The sequence below is a fragment of the Rattus norvegicus genome, chromosome 11 (genome assembly GCF_036323735.1).
Source record: "Rattus norvegicus strain BN/NHsdMcwi chromosome 11, GRCr8, whole genome shotgun sequence".
NCBI classification, from domain to species: Eukaryota; Metazoa; Chordata; class Mammalia; order Rodentia; family Muridae; genus Rattus; species Rattus norvegicus.
The window spans coordinates 41,340,694-41,365,029 of NC_086029.1; the positions used below are offsets into that span (position 1 = coordinate 41,340,694).

Sequence of the window (24,336 nt, forward strand, 5' to 3'; positions counted from 1 at the left end):
AAATTTCCAAATCTGAAGTTCTCTCAACCAGATTGTGCCATATATTTCTACAGAAGGTTTCTATAATCTCACCGTGATATGTTTGAAGACCCCTTATAGGATGCTTGAATCACAGAGAGTCCCAGAGTCAGAAGCCTCAAACAAACAGGTATGTGGTTTGCTACCTATTGGACCTAACAGTGAGCTTATTTCTTTTCTGTCCAGGTTCTATTTTCCATGTCTCCTGTGTCTCCATGTCTCTGCCTCTGCCTCTGCCTCTGTTTCTGTCTCTGCCCCCCCTCTCTCTTTGTGTGTGTTCTATACTTCTATATTTCTACTTACTTCTTTCTATTTTTTCTATTAAGTCCCTTCTCTACTTCCCTTTTCTCCATCAAATCAACTCATTATCTAACTGGAGACTTGTGATTAATCTCAGATAATCTATTTTAAAAATAAATAATCTATCTGTAAAATCCAGTCACAGCGTCTCTGGATTACAAGAAGCATATCTTTGCGGGGTTGTTGTTTTACCAACCTCACCATGATTCAGGACATTGGGATGTAGTCAATCATTCACAGAAAGCAAGTAAACAACAGCTCTATTTTGTTCTCAATAGACCTCTGAAACACTTTGTCTTGACCTGGCTACCTCCCACATCTTTCTACTCCTCAATTCTTTTTTTAAGGTTTTCTAAAGACAAATTAGTTGCCCCTTTCTTGCTATTTTTGATATCCATTTGTGACTCTCTCATTTTTCTTCTCTATTATTTTCAAAGACTTCACTCTTTACAACTTCGATCAAAATGCTTTCCTGTGTCAATGGTGATCTCTCTGCTTTGTTAAAAAAAAATCTCACCTTCCATTTTGACTTCTCATTCTTAGGAGACAATATAGGCTGTTGGTAATTTCGTTGTTCTTTCTCTGCTGTGTCAGGACTGCCACTCCTGATTTTTTTCTTTTATTTCATGCTATGTATCCAACTCCTATATAGTTGTTTCTTATTGTCTTGTTCAGCTTGTAAACACTGTAACTCCATGGTAATTACATGCTGACAGTTCCCCAACTTTTATCCTTAACCTTAAACTTTCCTCTGAAATATAAGGATATATGTGTATGTCAGATCTATAAACTACCTCAAAAATCTCACAGTGAAGGCCAAATTTATCAATTGCACCCATTATGTCAAACACATTTATGGTGTGAATTAGCTTCTCAAGATATCAACTCATCCACAACATTTGTTATATTTCATTTAACATTTCAGTTTTTATTGACCAATAACATATCTATCTTGTCTTCAATTATATGCAGAACTGAAGAACTGACTGGCTTCTTAATCCTTCTATCGCTATTAATGTTTTTCAAGTTGCATTCAAGTTCTGTCTACATTACCCAGAGATGAAAGATGGTTTAATGTAACTTCTGCCCTTGCTCACATATAAGTGAGTCTTGATATAGCGACCAGGATGATCCATTAAAAGCTAGCACAATACCTGGCTTCTCTGTTTAATCATTCAACAAATGTCCAGCTTAGAGTAACAGTCAAAAGTCCTTAAAGCTCCTTGTTTCCATTCTAGGCCCTTTCTCATTCGTCCTTTCCCCTTATTGCAGTGTGCATGCAAATCTGAACTCCTGGTAGATACTAAAATCACATAAGCAGCTTTTGGAAGTGTTTCTGTAAACCCTGTCTGGGGAGGTACTTTCCTCTATGTTTCACAGACCTAAACTCTTCCTTCATTTCTTTGCTTTAATAGCTTTGAGCATCTCATCCTACATAAAATGAAGTGTCTCCTATAGAAGCATTTCTTCCCACGCCTCAGTTCTGACAATCTTCTCAATGGATCTTCTCCCAAACTGTCACATAGATAGAAATAGACACAGAAGAATCTTATGGAAAAGTAAAGGCTGTGTATTCAGACTTGACTAGACAAGTGGTCAAGTGGTTGTCTCTTGAATTGCAGCACCGACTCACAGTCACAAGTCCTCAGGTGTCACCTGATTAGATGCTGGTGGCGTGGAAAAGCTGGGGCTGAGATAACCTGAAACTAAGTATCTCACGGGATCAGTTAGTGACACATGACTGGTTCACTTTCATGGGTCCCAAGTTAAATTTTAGAAAAACTTGCGAAACCGAGGTATTAATAATATGCTGAAAACCTTTAGTTGGTTTCTACAAGTTATTATTTAGCTTAGCAGACTCAACCTAGAGTAGCAGTATGACCTCTTGTAAGTTTGGCTTAGCTGACTGGACTCCTTAATGGATTGTTCTAACTACAGGGCTGAGTTTCTACAGGATAGGTTGCTGTAGGTTGTGCACCGGCATTTTACTGTCAGATATGGTTCATTTGCTCTCTACTTATGCATTCAGTGGCTCGTATATTTACCTCTTTAGATATCACTGTCTTGACATGCAAGCTTGGGGACAAAGGCAATGTCAGACAATGTATCACCTCAGGGATGTGGCTTGACACTTCATAATTTCCTTACACATGGTGCCCTGTCTACATTCCATGCCTAATAGTGTAGAAAGAAGACCTATATGATTCCACCTGCTCTCATGCGTAGTTAAATGAAAAATAGACTCTATCAAGGACACTGAAAGCAAGTCATTTGATAAGCTAAGAGTCAGGACTGTCTTCCCTTTGCTTCATTTTGGTGGTTAAAATATATCTTCCCTACAGATGCCTTGCAAACGACCCCTAAAATGATTCAATCAATGAAGAGGGTTAAAATTTCCTGTGTTAAAAATCATGCTGTGAAATGTTGGCTAAAATGATTACATATCTCTTTTACTAACTTTTCAAAGTCAAAGCAATAGGATAGAGTCATATGATGAACTATATAGATACAAGCCATGATAGTAAGTAGTTTCACAGGTGTCCGCCCTGTCATTCACTGGCTTCCTTATAACCTTTGTGTAGTCTGCATTTATAGGAATGACTCATGCTTGTCCCTATCACAGAGTAAAGCAGAGCGCCTCCTAGTGTTCATATTCCAGTACATCTGGTGTCAACTGTTAGCAAGAAAAGACAAAACAAGAAAGGACTCACTCAAGGAATGGTTTCAGATCTGAACAGAGTTCAGAAATTAATAAATAGAAATGGTTAGGAAATACAATAACATATTCATTGTCCATAGAAATTTGAAACAACTTTGAGATATACTTTTTATCCCAGTTAGAATGACTATGATCACAAAACAGCTGACAACATATAACAGGGAGCCTGTGCATCAGAGACAACCATTATTTCCGGCCACTGGGATTGCAAACTGGTCCAGTCATTCTGGAATATAAAATATAAAATTTTCTCAAAAGATGAAAAAACAAAGCTACCAAATAACCCAGCTTGCTGTTTACCACCGTGCTTCGTATCGATGTTTCCTCCTTTTCCATAAATACCTGATCACCTGTGTTAACTGCCACTCTATTCACAAAGCTAACAACTGGGAACAACTGAGGTGTCCATTAACTGCTGATGGATGATGAAAACATGATACATATATGTTATGGAATATTATTCATCTGGAAGAAAGGTGAAATCATGCAACTTGCAGGTAAATGAGAAGAAATTGACAAGGTCATATTGAAGGAGGAAGCAGAGACCCAGAAAGACAGATGTCGAATGTTTGCTATCATAGGTGTCCAAGAAGTGTATATACGAGCACTTTATTCATGTTAAGTAGGAACACGCTTTGACACTGTACTCTTTGACAGTTGATCCTGGGCTCTTCCTCTGTTTCATGCTCATTCTTAGTATCAGGTACAATTAATCTAGCCATTTCCATTTGAATTCAAAATTTCCAATGGTTTTTATCCCCAAGTGTGACTTTCCATTTAAACCATAACACAGTTGTGTATTATGTGCTATTCAGCCACTGTTCCCACACCTTTCCAGAAGGCTTTCTGTAATTCAGTGTCACTGTCACGAGCAAGTTTTCACAATGAAATTAGGAGGTTCTATTGGTTTTTCATTTTCTCTAATTGTAAAACTGATGCTCTAGGAAGATTAATAACTTGCCTAGGTTTCCATAGCTATTGAGTCTCAAAGGTAGAATTAGCTGCCAGGTGTATGTAACTTAACAATCTAGACACTTTGCCTAGACTACTGTGGGGAACTCATCCTTATATTTTAATTTCTCTAGACTCCCATTTTCTCCACAAATAAAATAGCCTCTTTCATCTACTGAAGTATATGCAGAGCCCATTTACTCTAAAACTAAGCAAAATATTTAACCCTAGGTATCATCATTAAAATACAGATTCTGGTAGCAACAAGACATCTCAGAGGATCAAGGCACTTACCACGCAAGCCTGAGCCCAAAATATATGCCTGTATGGAATGTTATAATGAAATACACTGGCTATTCAATTAACAAATGCTAATAAATGAAAAAAATGTGAAAAGAAGGACTAGAAAGATGGCCCACTAATTAAAGAATTTGCAACTCTTCAGAGGATCAGGGTTCAGATCTCAGAACCTCCTGGACAGCTCAAAACATTCAGTACCTCAGAATCCAGGGGACCCAATGTCCTCTTCTGGCATCCTTGGGCATCAGGTATATGCACACAGAAAAACAACCATGCACATAAAAGAAAAATAATTAACAAAGCTTATTCCTTAGCTTTTGTCACATGATTCAGACCTGGTGCATTTTCACTCATCAAAGAGTTCAACAAGAATCTGCCATTAAATGAATGCAACACAGAACTTGTTTTTTATTATAGAGGTCTTCAGATAACACAGGGCCACTTAAAGGCTGAGTTCATGAATGATGAAAGTATTGGCTGCTCACTAATTATTTGCTGAAAAAATGAGAAATGCATGAATGTAATGCATGGAGATAACTCTCGGGTCCCAGAGACTCTGACTGTGTGAATGATTCGTTTCCCTGCTTAGAGTGCTTGCACTCATGTTATTTTCTGCAGCATGATAGTATAAAATTGACACATATATCATACAAGCTTTACTTTGATTTTCATATTTTGATTTCCCCCCAAATTATTGCAGGTTACTGTCTTATAGTGCTGGGCAGTGGCTCTCACTCAGCTTCAGAATAAGGCTTAAAACATTGTCAAGTTATAAATGGGTACAACAGGCAGCATGGAGCAGAAAATGAAGGAATGGCCATTCAGAGCCTGCCTTACCTGGGGATCCAGCCCATATATAGCCACCAAACACAAACAATATTGCTACAAGATATGCATGCTGACAGGAGCCTGATATAGCTGTCTCCTGAGGGGTTCTGCCAGAACAGTAGGCAGTAACACCGTCAAATGTCTAGATATGGTGCTGAGGAGAGTTCAAAGAATGATTCTGTCTGATGAACCAACACACTTGTTAGGCTTAATTACAGGATTGTGAAAGAAGGCTTACTAAGAGGACTTTGGCTGATCTGGGGGTGGAAATGCTGCAGTAGGAAAAAGCTTCACGTGAGGATGGGAAGTGATCTCTCCAAAGCCACCCAGATGGCATGGAAGTAGGAATAAAAGAGAGTGCCTGGGGTCTCAGTTTAGGTTATAATAACATTGCCCAGGCTTCCTTCTTGCCTCCATTTTGTTGAGGATCTCTTGTGGGTTGCCACAGCTCCCCTTGTTAAGATAGCTTGGCCAGGCTTTAGACGACCACATCCCATAGTGGTTTACAACATTTCATTCATTTCATTAAAGCCAGAATAAAAGTTTCAGAGTGTATTAATACTGAAAATAAAAAAAAAATCTGGTTTTTCTTGCATGAGAAAATTCCCCACTTAAATATTAGATGCTGATATCCAAAAGTCAAACTTAGAAGTAATAGAATCTAAACTATTGATAGATTAGATTAAGGAGCCTAATCTAAGATATCCAAATTTATATGGAGATTTGATTTTTATTTTGTTCACTTTCACCGCTACTCAGGCTCTGAAGAAACCTTTGAGACAAGAAAACCTTGGGAAATAAAAATCTCTGTAGAAATAAAAATCATCTCAGATTGGATATTTGCTAAACATTTTTCACTCACAGTAATTTAACATACTGTGAAGTGTGTTGAAGGCAAGACAGACATAAGATGATGTTTCTTGATAGGCCTTTAGCTCATCAAAGTCTTAAAAGGATTCCTGTTAACATAGTATTTTATATGTAACATATTTTCAACAAACACATGGTCATCGCTTTAGTGCTTGATAAACATGAACAAAATCGATATTTATTCTGTCATTTATGGATTTGACACATATTAAATTGTGTAGGTACTTAAGAAAAAGAATTCATAAAAATTAGGACTCACCTATAGTATAAATTATAGTTGCAGCAACAATTGTCTACCTGTCTATAACAGGAAAATGAGTGTAAATTGGTCTTGGATTAAGTCTCCAGATTATCATTTTGTGAAGAGATGGATGGAAGTCAATGACTTAGAAAAATCATACATGTATGAGTTGGGTTGGTCTGATGCTGCTTGTAGTCAAATGCTAAGTTCTGTATCCCCAAGATCTGGTTGCTCCAAGATGAACAGATTCTCACGTATACCAGCTTTTGCTGAATAAACTTTGCCCCTAAGTTATCCTTGATTGCTTAATAAAGATATTTACAGACTGTAGCTGCACAGAAAATATGTAGGAGAGAGAGAGAGAGAGAGAGAGAGAGAGAGAGAGAGAGAGAGAGAAAGGAAGAAGGAAGAAGTAGCCATGTGGTAGATGGATAATGAGTACATGGCCATAAGAGACAGACTGTTGGTGTAGAAGCTGCCCAGGCAAAACAAGGCGAGTGATATCCCAGGGTTATTGACAGAGTAGTAGATAAAATATCACAGAGGGTTGATATCTGCCCAGATCTAATGCTTTAAGGCTTATTATAAATAAAATGGTTTATGGTTTATGTCTTTTATTTCAAAACTAAATGATCTGAGGTTGGGTAGACACTCCCACATAGTATTTACTGCAATGCATATATCTAAAATAATATTTCCAAAGTTCTCTTCAAGCACATGCTATGAAGTAATGAATTCATTACTGTGTATTCTATGCTTCCTATTGGAAATTTCAAAGATGGATTGGATTCTGATGGACCATCTTGTCTACCTCCTGAACCACCTTAGCAATAAGAAACTGACACTGATTAAAATTAAAGGGTTAATTGGAGGAAATATGTCAAGCAGCCATGTGCTGAACACATGCATTTGTAGAAAATATAGAACCTTGGCTTCCTTAATAGAGTTCCAGTCTCCTTTAATCAAATATGGACTTGAAAAATTGAAGAGGAATGATTTTATCTTAACTCTTTATTTACAGAAGGTATCATATACAGAAGGGACAGCTGGAATATTATGCCTGTCCCATTGCTATTAAATGAAAAAAGTAAGATGTACATTCTCTTCATACAGCCATTTTTCTTCAGTTACTTTTATTGTCTATAGAGTTGCAGCAAACACAGAATGAACATGTCCAAATACAGCTTCAAGACAAGTGTGCAAAGACTTGATGATATCATATGCTTTACGTCCATTACTGATGTGAATTTAAAATACCAGAAACCAATGAAGAAGGCTAAGTAGCTCAGAAGCAGACAATGAGTGAGGTGTGAGTTGATTCTGTGATAGATAATTCATGAACAAACAACAATAAATGGGTTGTCTAATAAATGAAGCTGAAATGGGCTTTGTTAGTAAACCATTGGCTTATATTCACATTTCACCATGTCAAGAACTGCATTGGCTTTGGGAGATAAGATGACTCAAGTTAAATTTAAAATTCCACACCAAAGAATGAAATCAAATAATCTGCGTACTCCTTTATTGTTTAAATACAGAATCAAAGAACAATTTATGTTAAGTAGTTTTATGACTCTTCTCTTCCCACTTTGGTATTGTTTTCTTTATTTTGTTCACTTTTTCTTTTTTTAAAAAGATTTATTCATTTATTATATATAAGTACACTGTAGCTGTCTTCAGATACACCAGAAGAGGGCATCGGATCTCTTTACAAGTGGTTGTGAGCCACCATGTGGTTGCTGGGAATTGAACTCAGGACCTCTGGAAGAGTAGTCGGGTGCTCTTAACCGCTGAGCCATCTCTCCAGCCCTGTTCATTTTTTCTTGATGCATACATGATTTTTTTTATTATTGATATTATAATTATAACATTTCTCCCTTAACTTTCGTACTTCAAACTCTTCCTTATATCTCTCCCTGCTTGCCTTCAACCTCACTTCCTCTTTATTCATTAGTTGTTATTATATGCAGTTATATGCATATATTTACATGTACAACTTTATACATATATGTACACATTTATATATGTTTCTGTATATATAACATGTATAAAATATGTACATATATGATGTATATGCATGTGGTTTCTAAATACAAACTGCTCAATCCTACATACATACTGTGACTTGTATGTGACTTTTCAAGTCTTACTGCTTGGCATTGGACAAAGAAGTGGTATGCTCTTTCCTCAGGAAGACTTCCTCTCCAGGACCCAACTGTCTTCAGTTCTTTGTGTAGGGTTGAGGCCAGGTATTCTTTTCTCCATCTACCTTGGCATGTTCATTTGGTGCTTGTTATTTTAACTATCAACATATAACCCTGGAATCTCTTGGAAAGGGAGTTCCAAAGAGGACTGTTGTAGACCATACTGCTTTGTGGATGTATCTCTGAAGGATCTTCTTGGTTGTTAATCTATTTAGGAAAACTCATCTGCAGTGTAGGCTTCTCCTAGGTGGGCCCTGAACTGTATACAACTGTGAAGAAATCTAACTGAATGTAAGAAAGCAAGCAAGGACCCCTCATTTGTCTTCTCTCTGCTCTTGACTGTGGAGGCCATGTTTGGAGTTTTCGGCTTTACTTCCCTACATTAACAGAAGGGAACAGAATTTGAAATAAAATAAACACTTCCTTCTTTAAGCTGCTCTTTGTTAGGATATTCTATCACAGCAATCAAAGTTAACAGAAGAAAGAGATAAATCCCCAAACCCTTCATTAAAATGGCAACTCAAAAATATTGTCATACTAGGTTAGTCTCTCATTAATTTTGGTCAAAATGTAGCAAAGTAACTGTCTTCCTGTTTGAGTTGCTCTGGTACTGCTATGTATTCAGGTGCTCAATTCTGTACCCCAAGCTCTGGTTGCCCCAAGGTGAGTGAGCAAATTCTCATGCAAACCTTGTTCCCCAAGTTAACTGGTCAATCAAATGCTGAAGCCTGTGACTGGGTAGTAGAGAGAGCTAGGCGGGACTTCCAAATAGAGAGAGGAACTCTGGGAAAAGGAAGTGGAGGGCCTTTTCTCCGAGACATGGAGGAGATGGACAGAACTGTGGTCCCAGAAGGTACAGCTTGCCACATGGCTGGATGGAGCTAGGCGGTTGGGTTAACTTACATGAGCTAGTCTGCCCAGCTAATCTTAATCTTTAAAATATTTAAAAGTCTCTGTGGTTATTTGAGGTACTAACTGTTTAAGGAGAAACTGCCCTGGTGTTAATTTCCAGTGTTAATATACATAGAATATTAATAATCATTTTTACATCTAATCACATATTTTCCTTCCATATCTGAAAAATATTTCTTAATGCTTTTCTTCCTTATATTCATTCATCTGATTTAAAGACATTGCTTGCTAATGTCATAATGTAACATTGTCTATCATGATCCCGTCATAATGTAACGTGTCTATCGTGATCCTAAGGAATTCAGTTGCTCCCATTACTACATAGTCCTGTTTGGAATTTCCAGCAAGTGTGTCATTTGCATTCTGTGTACTTTAAGGTGTATACATTATGCATATACTATATTTTGGCACTATAAAATATTTGTTTAGTAAAATATAAGAATAGAAATAATTTAAAAATCATGTTTTATATTTGTTACCCATTTCCTTTTACATGTGCTTTTATATGTGAGAAAGAGAGATAAAAATGGTCGATTTTCGATCCATGCTTATCACCCTGTACAAAGCTTAAATCCAAGTGGATCAAGGACCTCCACATCAAACCAGATACACTCAAACTAATAGAAGAAAAACTAGGGCAGCATCTCGAACACATGGGCACTGGAAAAATATTCCTGAACAAAACACCAATGGCTTATGCTCTAAGATCAAGAATCGACAAATGGGATCTCATAAAACTGCAAAGCTTCTGTAAGGCAAAGGACACTGTGGTTAGGACAAAACGCCAACCAACAGATTGGGAAAAGATCTTTACCAATCCTACAACAGATAGAGGCCTTATATCCAAAATATACAAAGAACTCAAGAACTTAGACCACAGGGAGACAAATAACCCTATTAAAAAATGGGGTTCAGAACTAAACAAAGAATTCACAGCTGAGGAATGCCGAATGGCTGAGAAACACCTAAAGAAATGTTCAACATCTTTAGTCATAAGGGAAATGCAAATAAAAACAACCCTGAGATTTCACCCCACACCAGTGAGAATGGCTAAGATCAAAAACTCAGGTGACAACAAATGCTGGCGAGGATGTGGAGAAAGAGGAACACTCCTCCATTGTTGGTGGGATTGCAGACTGGTACAACCATTCTGGAAATCAGTCTGGGGGTTCCTCAGAAAATTGGACATTGAACTGCCTGAGGATCCAGCTATACCTCTCTTGGGCATATACCCAAAAGATGCCCCAACATATAAAAAAGACACGTGCTCCACTATGTTCATAGCAGCTTTATTTATAATAGCCAGGAGCTGGAAAAAACCCAGATGCCCTTCAACAGAGGAATGGATACAGAAAATGTGGTACATCTACACAATGGAATATTACTCAGCTATCAAAAACAACGACTTTATGAAATTCATAGACAAATGGTTGGAACTGGAAAATATCATCCTGAGTGAGGTAACCCAATCACAGAAAAACACACATGGTATGCACTCATTGATAAGTGGCTATTAACTCAAATGCTTGAATTACCCTAGATGCATAGAACACATGAAACTCAAGACGGATGATCAAAATGTGAATGCTTCACTCGTTCTTTAAAAAGGGAACAAGAATACCCTTGGCGGGGAATAGAGAGGCAAAGATTAAAACAGACACAGAAGGAACACCCATTCAGATCCTACCCCACATGTGGCCCATACATATACAGCCATCCAATTAGACAAGATGGATAAAGCAAAGAAGTGCAGGCCTACAGGTGCCGGATGTAGATCTCTCCTGAGAGACACAGCCAGAGTACAGCAAATACAGAGGCGAATGCCAGCAGCAAACCACTGAACTGAGAATAGGACCCCCGTTGAAGGAATCAGAGAAAGAACTAGAAGAGCTCAAAGGAGCTCGAGACCCCTTATGAAGAACAATGCCAAGCAACCAGAGCTTCCAGGGACTAAGCCACTACCTAAAGACTATACATGGACTGACCCTGGACTCTGACCCCATAGGTAGCAATAAATATCCTAGTAAGAGCACCAGTGGAAGGGGAAGCCCTGGGTCCTGCTAAGACTGAACCCCCAGGGAATGTGATTGTTGGAGGGAGGGCAGCAATGGGGGGAGGATGGGGAGGGGTACACCCATTAAAGAAGGGGAGGGGGAAGGATTAGGGGGATGTTTGCCCGGAAACCGGGAAAGTGAATAACACTCGAAATGTAAATAAGAAATATTCAAGTTAATAAAAAAAAAAGAATAAAAACAAACAAAAAAAATGGTCGATTTTAGTAATAATCACGATGTTTTGTTTTCTTTTTGTTTTTACAATTTAAAGCCTTTTAAAAAATTCTATCATTTTGGCTAGAACGTTTCACAATCAGGAAGTGAAGCAAATGCATGGGTGGATGTACCTTCATTGGTTAACACAAATCTTGCAAAATGTCCTCAGGTGAGCATATTTATTAAGCATTAGTAGAACCCGACTTTTCAGTAATCATACATTTCACTATTGTGAGCATTTCCCTCATCTGTCCTTTAAACGATCTTGTGCTGTGTTAATAATTTTTAACCTTCTAGTCTTGTTGCAAAGAGTAGAAAAAGGAATATTTCATTTTTGGTGCTTGTGTTTGTGTGTGTGGGCATGTGTGGGTTTGCAGATGTATTGTGAATGCTTGTATCCACGTATAGTATATATGCTTATGTGTATGTACATGTATGTGTGCATGGTATGACATATATTTTATACATTTATTCCTGGATGACACGCAGTCTGATTTCCAGCTTACTGTTTTGAATTGTGCTGAAGTAAACATGCATGCATATGCAGGTATCTCTACTGTATGCTGTCTTCCATCACTTAGGTCTATACTAAAGCTATGTAGTAAACCTTATGTTCATGTTGTTTATAGTTTTCTGAGAAGACTTTGAGTTCCATAGTAGTGAGACCAATTTATACTCATGGCAATATAGTAAGCCTGGTCTCCAGCTCAATTCTCTCTCTCTCTCTCCTTCCTTTCTTTCTTTCTTTCTTTCCTTCTTTCTTTCTTTCTTTCAAGATTGATTTATTTATTATGTACACAATGTTCTGCCTGTATATATGCCTCCACACCAGGAGAGGGCACCACATCTTATTATATATGGCTGTGAGCCACCATGTGGTTGCTAGGAATTGAACTCAGGACCTCTGGAAGAGCAACCAGGGCTCTTAAACTCTGAACCATCTCTCCAGGCAGCTGTTTAATTTATTTATTTGTTTATTTCTTTATTTATTTCTTTATTCATTTATTTGATGACATCATTCTGGTATAAGATGCAATCTGATTTTTTTAAGCTTTAATTTACATTTCTTGATGGCTAAATATATTGAATGTTTTTAGGTGTACTTTATGGTCAATTTTATTTCTTTTTTTTAAAGTGTCTTTTTGGTTTTTTTTCCCATGCATTTAATATTTACTCTTCTGGTGCTTAGTTTTTTGAGTTCTTTCTATGTTCTGCATGTTAACTCACAGTCTGCTGAATGGCTGGCTGGTTTTCTCCCACTCCATAGTCTTGCTCTTCATCCAACACATTTCTCTTGACCAAGACCTTACTGTATCACGATGAAGACTTGCGGAGCCCAGATCCAGTGGATCCATCTACAAAGCACTTCCTCCTCTAAGGCTCAGGGAACATTGCAGAGGAGAGGGGTGGAAAGATTGTAAGAAACAGAGGATCAGGGACTTTGCTTTGAGATTGTCTCGCCAGGTAGCATCAGAAGCTACAGCCTTAACGTCTCATCAGCAGGAATGTCCAAACATGAGCTGAGATGGTGATACCACTGAGCATATGAAAGTGGACCAGAAAAAGCCCACAAGTTCTCAACTCTTCATAAAGACATCTAGGCAACTAAAGTGTTACGAGACCAGAATAGATGGCTGTCTTCAGAGGACAGCAACTGGTTGTCTGGTGTCAAACATACATATAAGTAACATTATTAAGGCAGGTTATAATAAAAATATATATTTAATATATAATGATTATTAAAAAAGAGCCATGAATTTGAAGAAGAATGGGGACAGTATGGGAGAAATTGGAAGGAAAGAAGTAAAGTAAGAAACATAGGTAAATTACAATCTCAAAAAAAATAAATAAATAAAACATGACTCATCCTGGAGTGGATTAAAGGTTGCCTCAAATTCCTTGGCAGTCTGCCCAGTTGAGAAACAGTGTTTATTTTTCCACTCTCTGACCCCGGGTTGTCTTTAACCAAGTGCTTATACAAGAAGCCAAGTCTCATAAAAGGATTGACGAGATTTGCTTGGATCTTGAGGGCCCTCAGCCTCCATGCTAGATGCCTAGCTTCCTTGCAGAAACGGTGAGATAGGAAGGCCCTGAATCCTGGAGGAGGGGACCTCAGCCCAACAAGGCCATATTGCCGACACCTTTGTCAAGGCAGAAGCTCGTAAAGGAAATCACCGTTATTAACCCATCTAAACTGGGGTAGCTATAGAGAAGCTGCTTATGTTCCTAACAGGCAAAATCATGACATATAAAATTAGTCTACTTTTTATAAAAATAATATAATGTTCAATTTTGTTTTCTCTACTAATTGAGAGAGAAAGACAGAGAGACAGAGGGAGAGAGAGAGACAGAGATGGATTGAGATTGTACCTCTATGTCATGGCACATACGTGCAAGAGTGGAGTCAGTTCTCTCTCTCCAGCATGGAACTAAACTCAGGTGATCAGGCTTGACAGCAAGTTCCCAGGCTCGCTGAGCAATCTCAACATGTTTTGGAATAGTTGTTTTATATATATTTATATAATGTTTATATTAAACAGTGAAGCAGTGAAGGAATGGTGAAGTGAAAGTGCTCCAATTTACAAAAACAGAATAAAACCTCAAAACCAAAAAGTGGCAGTCATGAAGCCCATGCAACCTTATTTTTACTACGTTTCAGACTAATTAAAAAGCATTTTCTCTTGCATAACGGCCTTTATTAAGCAATCTGCAAGGACCTGAGGTTGACAGTGGTGTAAGGGAAAGAAGTTGGGGATGTGGGGCCGTGGTGTTGACTGAAGGCACTGGAAATACAATTTATTCTGTTCACTCTGGAAAGATGGAGAAGTGTCAATTCTTTTTAACTTATTGGTAAGAAAGATAACATAAATCCTGTGCTGAACCAGGAAAACTTTCAGTTCTCCTTTTTAAAAATGTTCTATTTTGTATGATTTTCATTGGCTGAGAAAGAAGCAGAGAATGGGAAAACTATGATCTTAGCAACATGTAATTAACAACTAATAAATTTTAGTTCCTGCTTCAAGGAGAATATAAATATATTCATACATATACACATATATACACACACAATATATCTACACAATTGAGTACTACTCAGCTATCAAAAACAATGACTTCATGAAATTCATAGGCAAATGGAATGAACTAGAAAATATCATCCTGAGTGAGGTAACTCAATCACAGAAAAACCCAGTTGATATGCACTCATTGATAAATGAATATTTGCCAAAAAGCTCTAATTACCCAAGATGCAATCCACAGACACAAGAAGCTCAAGAAGAAGGATGACCAAAATGCAGATGCTCTCACTCCTTCTTAAATGGGGAAAAATATCCATAGGAGGGCATATGGAAGCAAAGTTTAGAGCAGCGACTCAAGGAATGGCCTTTCAGAGTCTGCCCCACATGTGGCCCATGTATATACAGCCACCAAAACAAAATTAAGATTGACGAAGCTAAAAAATGCATCCTGAAAGGAACCAGATATAGATCTCTCCTGAGAGACACATCCAGAGCATGTCCAATACAGAGGTCAATGCAGCAAACCACTGAACTGAGAACAGGACCCCCTTGGGGGGAATTAGAGGAAGGATTGAAAGAGTTGAAGGAGCTTGCAACCCCATAAAAACAACAATGCCAACCCACCAGAGCTTCCAGGGACTAAACCACTACCAAAAGACTATACACAGACTGACCCAGGGCTCCAACTGCATATGTAGCAGAGAATAGCCTTGTTGGGGCATCAGTGGAAGGGGAGGCCCTTGGTCCTGCCAAGGTTGGACCCCCAGTACAGGGGAATATAGGAGGGGGGAATGAGGGGGATGTATAGGGAGAATACCAGTATGGGGGAGGAAGAGGGGAGGGGATGGGGGCTTATGGACAGGACACCAGGAAGGGGAATAACATTTGAAATCTAAGTAAAGAAATATATCTAATAAAAAATTTAAAAAATTTAGTTCCTCCTTCAAGGAGAATATATATATATATATATATATATATATATATATATATAACAAATAGACTAAAATGTATAAAAATATATTCTATTTGTAGAACATATGTTCCACATATATATGTATGTACATGTGTACACATGTAGAATATATGTGGATTATATGTATTCTACTTATAGAATACATATACATATATATGTATATATATACATATATACATATATGTGTGTGTGTGTGTGTGTGTGTGTACATTCTACACTAACTCTGGCATGGTTGAGACAATTTACATTAAAGAACAAGGAAGAACCTGGGAAAACATTGGTGGAGCAAACTGCTCCCCAGAATGGAATGGCAGTAGACCTGACCCACCTTTCTCACAGCAGGGACTGGGACTGGGCATGATTGTCTGAGTTGACATCAGGCAACAAGGTGCGTAGGCACAGTAGGAAGATGGAAATAGGCAGGGTCCAAGCTCATCTTCGTTACCAGAACTTGATTTGGGGGCATTAAAAATAAGCAAAGGTTTGGAAGACAAACCTCTAGATGCAGGGCGGTGAGGGGCATCACCCAGTGGCTGCCAAGGCCATTGGCACCCCATGGTCAATTGCCGAAGAGTATAACTTCTAAGTCAGAAACTAGGCCACTTTGTGTTCACTTGCCTTTATTTGGTCTTAACACTGGGTCACTGTCCAACCTGCTCTGGACTCACTGAACTTGAGCTACATCACCCACATTGTTTTTACATGTTGGCCATTTGTGGTTTTCATTTGTGTTGAATGTGAACCATATCTATGACACTGGGAAGAGTGGTTCGCCTACCTTCTAAGCGTGTGGCTGAAATGATTCAGTGATGAAAAATGTGATGTGTAGCTGTGGTCGCCTCATTTGTTGCTGTCATGCTTTCTTGCTGCACCTGGAAAAGGAATTTAACTAAAGGTTTGACATTAGATTTGTGTGGGCTTCACGGAGCTGTTTGTGCCCTTGACTTGCATGACTACCCAGTTTCCTAACGCTGCTTCATCATAGTTTCTTGAAATTCAATTCTTTGTCACCCTGAGTATGTCTTGCAAATTTTGGATTTTTAAACCAAATTGCTATCGTATGTATTTTCCCCCTATGAATTATGTTTCTTTCTTTCTGTGCTGAGCCTTTTCTTCACCATAATCTTCCAAGTACCCACTCTTTTAGCCCATAGGTGACCTCTCTCAACTCCCTGCAGACATATGAAGTGAAAATTCTTCTAAGTTATTTTAGTAGGAAGCTAGTTCTTAATGCTGTATTGACATCTGCTCTCTCCGTAACTTTTTGTGTCTTTGTCTCCTTAAGTTGTTCTCTCAGTGACCACCTCGTCAAAGGTGACCAACTGTTGGATTTGTAGTCTCTTCCTCTCTCCTGGTTTTGAAGCCCATTTGGTGTTTCCCTAAAAGGGGTCTTCATTGTGGGAATCACATTGCTCTTCTTAACAAAGAGCCAAACCTGGGTGGCAGGAAATGCTCCTGTTGGCAGTGACACAGTGGTATGCTATTAGTAGCTGTTGGGATTTCTTCATTAGCATTCTGGGAACTGTCTTTGGTGTTTGCAGCTCTTGAGTGGTCCACATTCCTAGGCCCAGCCCTTTCCCAAGCTTCTAAGAAGAAAAAACCCAGACTGACCATGATGATGACTAAGTTTTCAGTTCCAATGTTCTCCCCATTGAAAAGCCAGAGTTATTTACCCTCCAGGGTTTATGGAGCATGTTGAACCCATAGTTTTTTCCTCTGCCTCTAGCCTCAGGCAGAGCTGCATGGCCAAACCCAGGCTCACTTAAACAGAGGGGATCTTTCCTCCTGGAACATTAGAGACAGAGGTTTCCCAGAAGGCCCAAGGCACTGCCAGCTGGCCAGATCCAGAAGCTCCTCCATTTGCTTCAGCAGTTAGATCAGAGTTGAGGAGATAGGGTAGAGGGATACTGTAGAAGCTTCAACAGAATAAGAGGCAAAAAGGACGGCAGAGGCTCATGATAAGGTCATTAAGGACTCAGAAGGAAATCCATTGGGTATCCTTGTGGAAGCGGCAGTTCCCATTGACCAGAGGCTAGATGCTCAGAAAGTCAATTCTGCAAGGGAACGTCTATGTTTCTGTGGGAGGGCTTCATAATCTTGAATTCAAAGTACTTAGTATCAAAAGTGATATACCGTATATGCATATATTAATATATAAATGCAGAATGCATTATTCAATAAGTTGCATAAACACCTATAGAATATCCTAAATGAACTATGAAATACATGTATCTAAATATTATGTAATATTACCCTATGTATGTATAGTAATCTGTTGTCTATGTTACCTTTTGGGGACTCAGCATTCTACTCGGCTTCCCAGTGCGTGCAAAGAATTTGTGAGATGGATCAGTGAGGTAAAGAAACACCAAGCACATCACATTAAGGTTGTTTATTCTGTTTTGTAACTACAGTGAAATCAATACAAAGTTTTAGACCTTGCTGCATCCTTAGAATTCACTATGGTATAAGTAATTTTGATTTATCTTTAATTAATGAATTAACTAATTAATTTACTATGTGTTTACATAGGCTTTGTTTTTTGTATATGTGTGTGTGAATGGGTGATTATGTTTGTATGTGCATATGGAGTATGTGTGTGCTGTGTGTGTTCTTTGTATGTGTGTGGTGTGTGGTGTGGGAGGATATATATATATATATATATATATATATATGTGTGTATATATATATGCTGTGTGTGTATTGCTATGTGTATATGTTATGTGTGTGCTGTTTGTGTGTGTGGTTTGTGTGCGTGAAGGGTGTGTGTGTGTGTGTGTGTGTATGTGTGTGAAAGAGACAGAGAGACAGAGAGAGATAGAGACAGAGACAGAGAGAAACACAGAGAGAGAGACAGAGAGAGAGAGACAGAGACAGACAGAGACAGAGACACAGAGACAGAGAAAGACAGAGGAAGACAGAGACAGAGAGACAGAGGCTGAGAGAAAGAAGAGTCAATGTAAGATGTTTTCTCTCAGGAACTGTCCAGCTTCTTGTCTGAGAGAGCAGAGAGCTGGACCTCACTGATCAGTTGAATCTGAGATCTGCCTGTCTCTGCCTTCCCACCCCTGGGATGACCCTACAGAAGGCTTTCTGCATGGATGCTGAAGGACTGACTCTGCTCATCACTCTGTGCACACTTTACTACCTGCCGTGGGTACAGAATCAGCACAGACATCATTTTGGAGACACAAGTTGTATACTATAGTAAGAAAAAAGACAGTTTCTCGGGTTGAATATCTAGACACAAATAATAGTCAAGACTAATGCATAGTTTATTCTATGCTCAATATTCTGATAAAGGATTTATGTGTATCAAGTTGGTTAACCATCCAGGGCACTATCCTTGTCATCCAATCCTACAGACAGCAACATTAAGCAAGGTTGTGTGGGATCACAGAGTTCCATGTTTCAGAGCTGAGATTCAGGAAAGCCATGTGGCTGGCTACACAACTAGAATGCTGTTCTGTCTGCTGAGATGCTACAGTACTTAGCTAAGGTTTTAATGAGTTGTAGTATCAGAAACTTGGACCATCACTCAGTGTGACTGTCCTAATGTAAAAAGAAATGAGCAGCCAAAGGGATGCTGTTGTGGCATTCCCTCACGGGACTTTCAACAGACTTCCATTTACTGCATTTTGAGTAACCAGTGAGGTGAGCATTCGTGTACTATTTAAAAGCTCCACTCATTGAAAGACATTCTTAGAAATTCATTGGTGTGCGAAGGCCTCTAAAAAAGTACATTGTTAAAATACCTAGAAATTTCTTGTGCCATAAATAAAGGCAGAAATAAAAGACTTTGGGTATGAAGTAAATGTAAATATTTTTACTTATATGCTGAAGTCTTCTAAATAGTTTAAACAAGAATATGTAAAAATCAATGTTTTGTCTCAGTCTTGGTCTTAAAAGTACATTTATCTTTTCTTTAATTCAATAAAAGATGTATTTCTTGGGACTGTATAGTTATGAAATAAGTCAGTGAAAATATTCATAATGAACACTTGATGAAAAAATGGATTTGAATGTTTCATTCAAATGGTATTTGTTTATTTTTTTTGAAGGACAGGATATCTCTGTATAGTTCTGGCTATCCTGGAACTCATTTTGTAGACCAGGCAGGCCTCAAATCCACAATAGATCAGTCTGGCCTCAAACTTACAGGGATCCCCCTGCCTCTGCTTCTTAGTGGTGGGATTAAAGGTGTGCACTACCACACACCCAGTCTTCCTTCCACATTTATGTTTCATTAATTCCTGTGAATATTCTGCATAGACCTCCACTGAAGTCTAGGTAAGGATGCTTTAAGGGGAGAAGCAATCAAAGGCTTACTAGCTCTAGCATCGCTTTAGGCTGCTTGCTCATGTTTGGAAATCTGTTTTTTATAACAACCCAATACTGAAACCACATGTTCAGCTTAGAATATATTATCTCTTAGGAATTACAGCTATTGACTGGCCTGACAGAGTGTTCAGTTCCCAGGAGCACGTACAACAGCTGTTGGGGAACACACACGTCATCTGAACACTGGAAACGTGAAGACAGGAGGGCCAGATGCATGAGTCCCCTTCAGCTGCATACTGAGTCTGAGGCCAGCCTGGGATACATGGACTCCTACCTCAAATAAAATAAATACACCCTCTTCCTCTTTGCAGACTTTTTGATTTGTGATAACATTTTTTTCCTTCAAAACAATATAATACAACTTACATTGGCACATGCTTTGCCACCAACTGAACTTTTTTCCAAGTTCAGGATATCTCAGACTATTAAAGGAGAGCTTTGACATTGCGATTGCTGGTGTTTGGGCGTCAACCCTCTTTTTGTTTTGCTGGTCACACAATGTTTTTCTATTGATGAAATTCACTTTCTAGTTAATAACATAGCTTTGTTTCTCCCTGCTACTCACAGTACGCGAGGTAGTTGGGCTTTACATTTCAGGAAATTTGACTTGCCTTCGAAGACAGAAACAAAGTATGGTGGGAATACTACATTCAGGTCTTACATTTTGTGATTTTTAAGAAGCTTGCTGCTAACACATATGTACATGGTTCTTTGTGTGCATGACTCACATAGCACAGCACGTAAGTCAAGGACTCTAAAGATGGAACCAGGGGCTCCAGACTTGGAGAGCAAGAGCCTTTGACCTACAACGCTTTCACCATTCGTTCCTGACATACTTTAGAAACAACTATAATGAGAACTTGGCAGCTAATTGAATAAAAATATTATTGATACAGTGACACAAAAATACATTATTTTTTGCGAGAAGAGATGGGATTATATTAAAGGGAGAAAGTGAAGAGGCACTTCAGAAACACCAAAGAAGTGATTCCAATCCCTTAGATTCTGTTTTAGTGGGGGAGGGGACCAAAAAAAATATGAATGGCGTCTGTTACACTTAGGGCAACTAAGTGTTTGTTGCTTACAGACTTGCTTGTATAAAATGGCTCTGTGGATCTTTCTCTAGGCCATTTTGTTAGTCCTGGTTTGTTTCTGCTCATAGCAAATGTTTTGACCCAAAGAGGCAAAACTGCCCAGGGTGGATCAGCAGGTAGCGTAGTGACATCACCCACATGGGAACAAGAGCTGAGGTTCTTGCAGCTAACAGTATGAACCTTTAATCCCACATACAAAGGTTGGTTTACAAACTAGAGCCATTAAGACAAGGTGAGCATTCACTGAACGCTTTTGCAATGTCATCTCTTATGCTTTCTACCAGTCACTGGCAATTCAGAACTGTTTTTGAGGTCCTCCCATTTGTAAATTAAAACAACTACAATATTAGTATTGCAAAGTTTTAATAATATACTTCACATAAATATGGTGCATACTCCCAAATCATTCAGCTTTGTTTTTAATTCAAACGAATTCTCAGAAGTTGAAATACATATGGACAACTTTTAAAAATATGATTACATACACAATATTTACAGCAAACACATTTCACTGGACCTAAGTAGAACTTAGTATTATTAATATATTAATCAAATATTAATGCATGAGTCAGGTCATTATAAAGTAAATTGATTTAAATCCTACACCGCACCAGAAAAAATGAACACGAAATCTATGTTCAAACATAAATTGTCAATGCCAAGTTTTAAACACTTGTGCAAAGTAATGAAAAAGAATGTAAATGTAAGAAATGCTATATTGTTATAAAAGATACAATTTACCAATATAAAAGTCATATATATGAAATTTGGTATTACCTTAATAGTTGTCTCAAATTAGGAGGAAACACACAGTGATACCACACTTTAATAAAACTTAGCAAAGACATAGAAAAAGAGGAAATCACCTCCAACAGAACAGAAATGACAACTTTGATTGAATGACAAGAGTTGAAAGAGGACAAGTTTTTGGATTTGGAGGGATTGTACCTCTTTGGGGTAAGTAAATGACAAAATATTCTTTTTCCTCTCTTATTTATACAGAAAAATTCCCAAAAAGGTATGCACAAATAGCACTTGAACGGCCCCTTTTATATGATGTGACTTCATTTTAAAAACAATACATTCTTCTCTAAAGAGAAAGGCTAAGGTAAAGTCATTTTTCTGAAAACGTTAATTTTTCTAAGACCACTGCTTTATCTCTCTTGTTAGCCCAGCCTTACAAACGTAGTCTGAAGAAAAAAAATATTTTGTTACAATATCTGCTTTAAACTTTAAAAGATACTAAGGAACACAATCAGAAAAAAAAAAGGCACGTGGATAAAGGATAAAGGTGACAGGATTTTTAACTCCTGGAGGCTGCAAAGCAGGCGATCAGAAAGCCATTCAGTTTCCCTTACACTAATGATGAAAGCCTTCATTTTAACCTTTGCTATAAATAGAGTGCACTAATCCTTAAGCTGTTTTTAGGCAATTAATATCAGCCTTCTTTCCTTTTATCCCCAGGTCCCCTGAAATGCAATAGCTGAGTTCTGTTTATTCAGCCTGATGGATTGGCATTTCACTTTAAATAGAACCACATAAGCCTGTCTCTATTTGTGTGAGCTATAACTGCCACTCGCATTACTTGTATAATGCCATGACACAGAGAAATCGCAGCTTAAACCAACAGTCTTTCGATGGGTCGTCTTAGAGTGACTGATAAAAGAAGAACCGCGTGAACCATTTTAGAAAACAAATGGCTATGCTTTCTGGAACAATTGAAGCAGTGTGCATAATACCTCATTCTGCTAAAATCATTTATGGAATCATAGACGCTGCGTATTTCCTGTAATGAGTACGAGGCAGTTAAGAAAGGTAAATGGAAACACTGTGGGTTCCATTTCTATAAAATAGTGGCTGGTTCAGTGATTTATAAAGCTTCGCTTTATAGCTACAGCTAAAATATACACACACAGCTACACATACTGACTTTTGGAGTATATGCTCGGGGATCTCTTTTCGGCGTGGAAACTCCTCTGAGTGGTGCGATGGGATGGTACCGAGTACTTGTAACTGTTACTCCTTTCAGTACAGCAAAACACGCAACAGAACAGTGCTCCTCCAGCGATCAGCACCAGCGCCGTGGTCCAGCCTATGTAGAGGGCTTCACCAAGCTCGCGCTTTTGGGCCACATCCACCAGCGGGTTGTAGAAGTCTCTGATGATGGCATTGGCAACCCAGCTGACAGGGATGAGCACAACCAAGCCGGTGATGAAGAAGATGATTCCAGCCGTCAGCAAGATGCGGCTCTTCACGTTCTCGTCCTCCCCGGTGCACCTGGTGCACTTCATTCCGAGGATGGCTGTCATGAAAGCCAAGAAGGACAGGACGGACGCAGCACACATCAGTCCTCTGGATGCCTGGAGGTCTGGACTAAGAGCCAGCAGGGAGTCATAGACCTTACACTGCATTCTGATGTTGGCATGCCTCATGCAGTTCATCCACAAACCTTCCCAGCGGTTCTCAAACACGACAATGTTACTTTCGATGAAGGCAGACACTCTCCACTGAGGCATGATCGTCACAGCCACTGTGCCCACCATGCCAACACCACCAAGCACCAGGGCAGCCATTTGAAGAGCGTAGGTTGCCATGGTCTTCCCAAGTTTCGTCCAGCTGGAAGGCTGAACAGGGAAGTAGGACTGCTCTCAAGCAGAAATTCCTTGGGAGATAGGGAACAGTTCTCCTGTAGAAACCAGCTCACAGCAGAGCTTCGTCCTCTCTAGCTAGATCAAATCTAGTGCTAGCTGGTGAGACAACCCCCCTCCTCTCTCCCCCCACACTGACTCCAACGGTAAACTTGCAAATCAGGTATGGCAACTTTCTTAGCCAATAAGAGGGGGATGGGAGCTCAGGTGTGTCTAAACCAACTCTGGATACCTGGGAAGGCCGGGCTCACAAATAAACATTCTTTGTACTTCTCTATTTTCCAAGAAGACAGCGGCTTGTTTACCTAGAGGCATAATTATGAATGTTTGCACAAGCAGCAAGGACAACCAGTCTCTCCCAGCCAAAGAGGCACGGCTTTCTCAGAGGTAATCCTACCACCTAAGCTGTTGTGACTGAGGTTACAGTAAAATCTCTTCCAGTGGATTGGACCGGGATGGCTCCAATGCCAAATTAAAGAAGAATGGAGGATTGATAGAGCGTTCATACCTGGGAAACCACATTCTTTGGGACACGTGATCTGAAGGGTTGATTTAGTTTGTCCAAAACTTCAAAGCAAGCTCTCCTGCAGTGGATTCAGTCAGTAGCACAGGCGAAAAGCCAATGCTAGACTGAAGTAATTTAACAA

The 24,336-nt window shown here is 38.9% G+C and overlaps 1 protein-coding gene across 1 annotated transcript; it reads right to left on the minus strand.

Moving 5' to 3' along the window:
• Positions 1-21,387: 21,387 nt before the first annotated feature.
• Cldn8 (claudin 8) lies at positions 21,388-23,637 on the minus strand. Its single transcript, NM_001037774.1, has one exon. The coding sequence runs from the start codon at positions 23,633-23,635 to the stop codon at positions 22,958-22,960; it is 678 nt and encodes a 225-aa protein (NP_001032863.1). The 5' UTR covers positions 23,636-23,637; the 3' UTR covers positions 21,388-22,957.
• Positions 23,638-24,336: the final 699 nt, after the last annotated feature.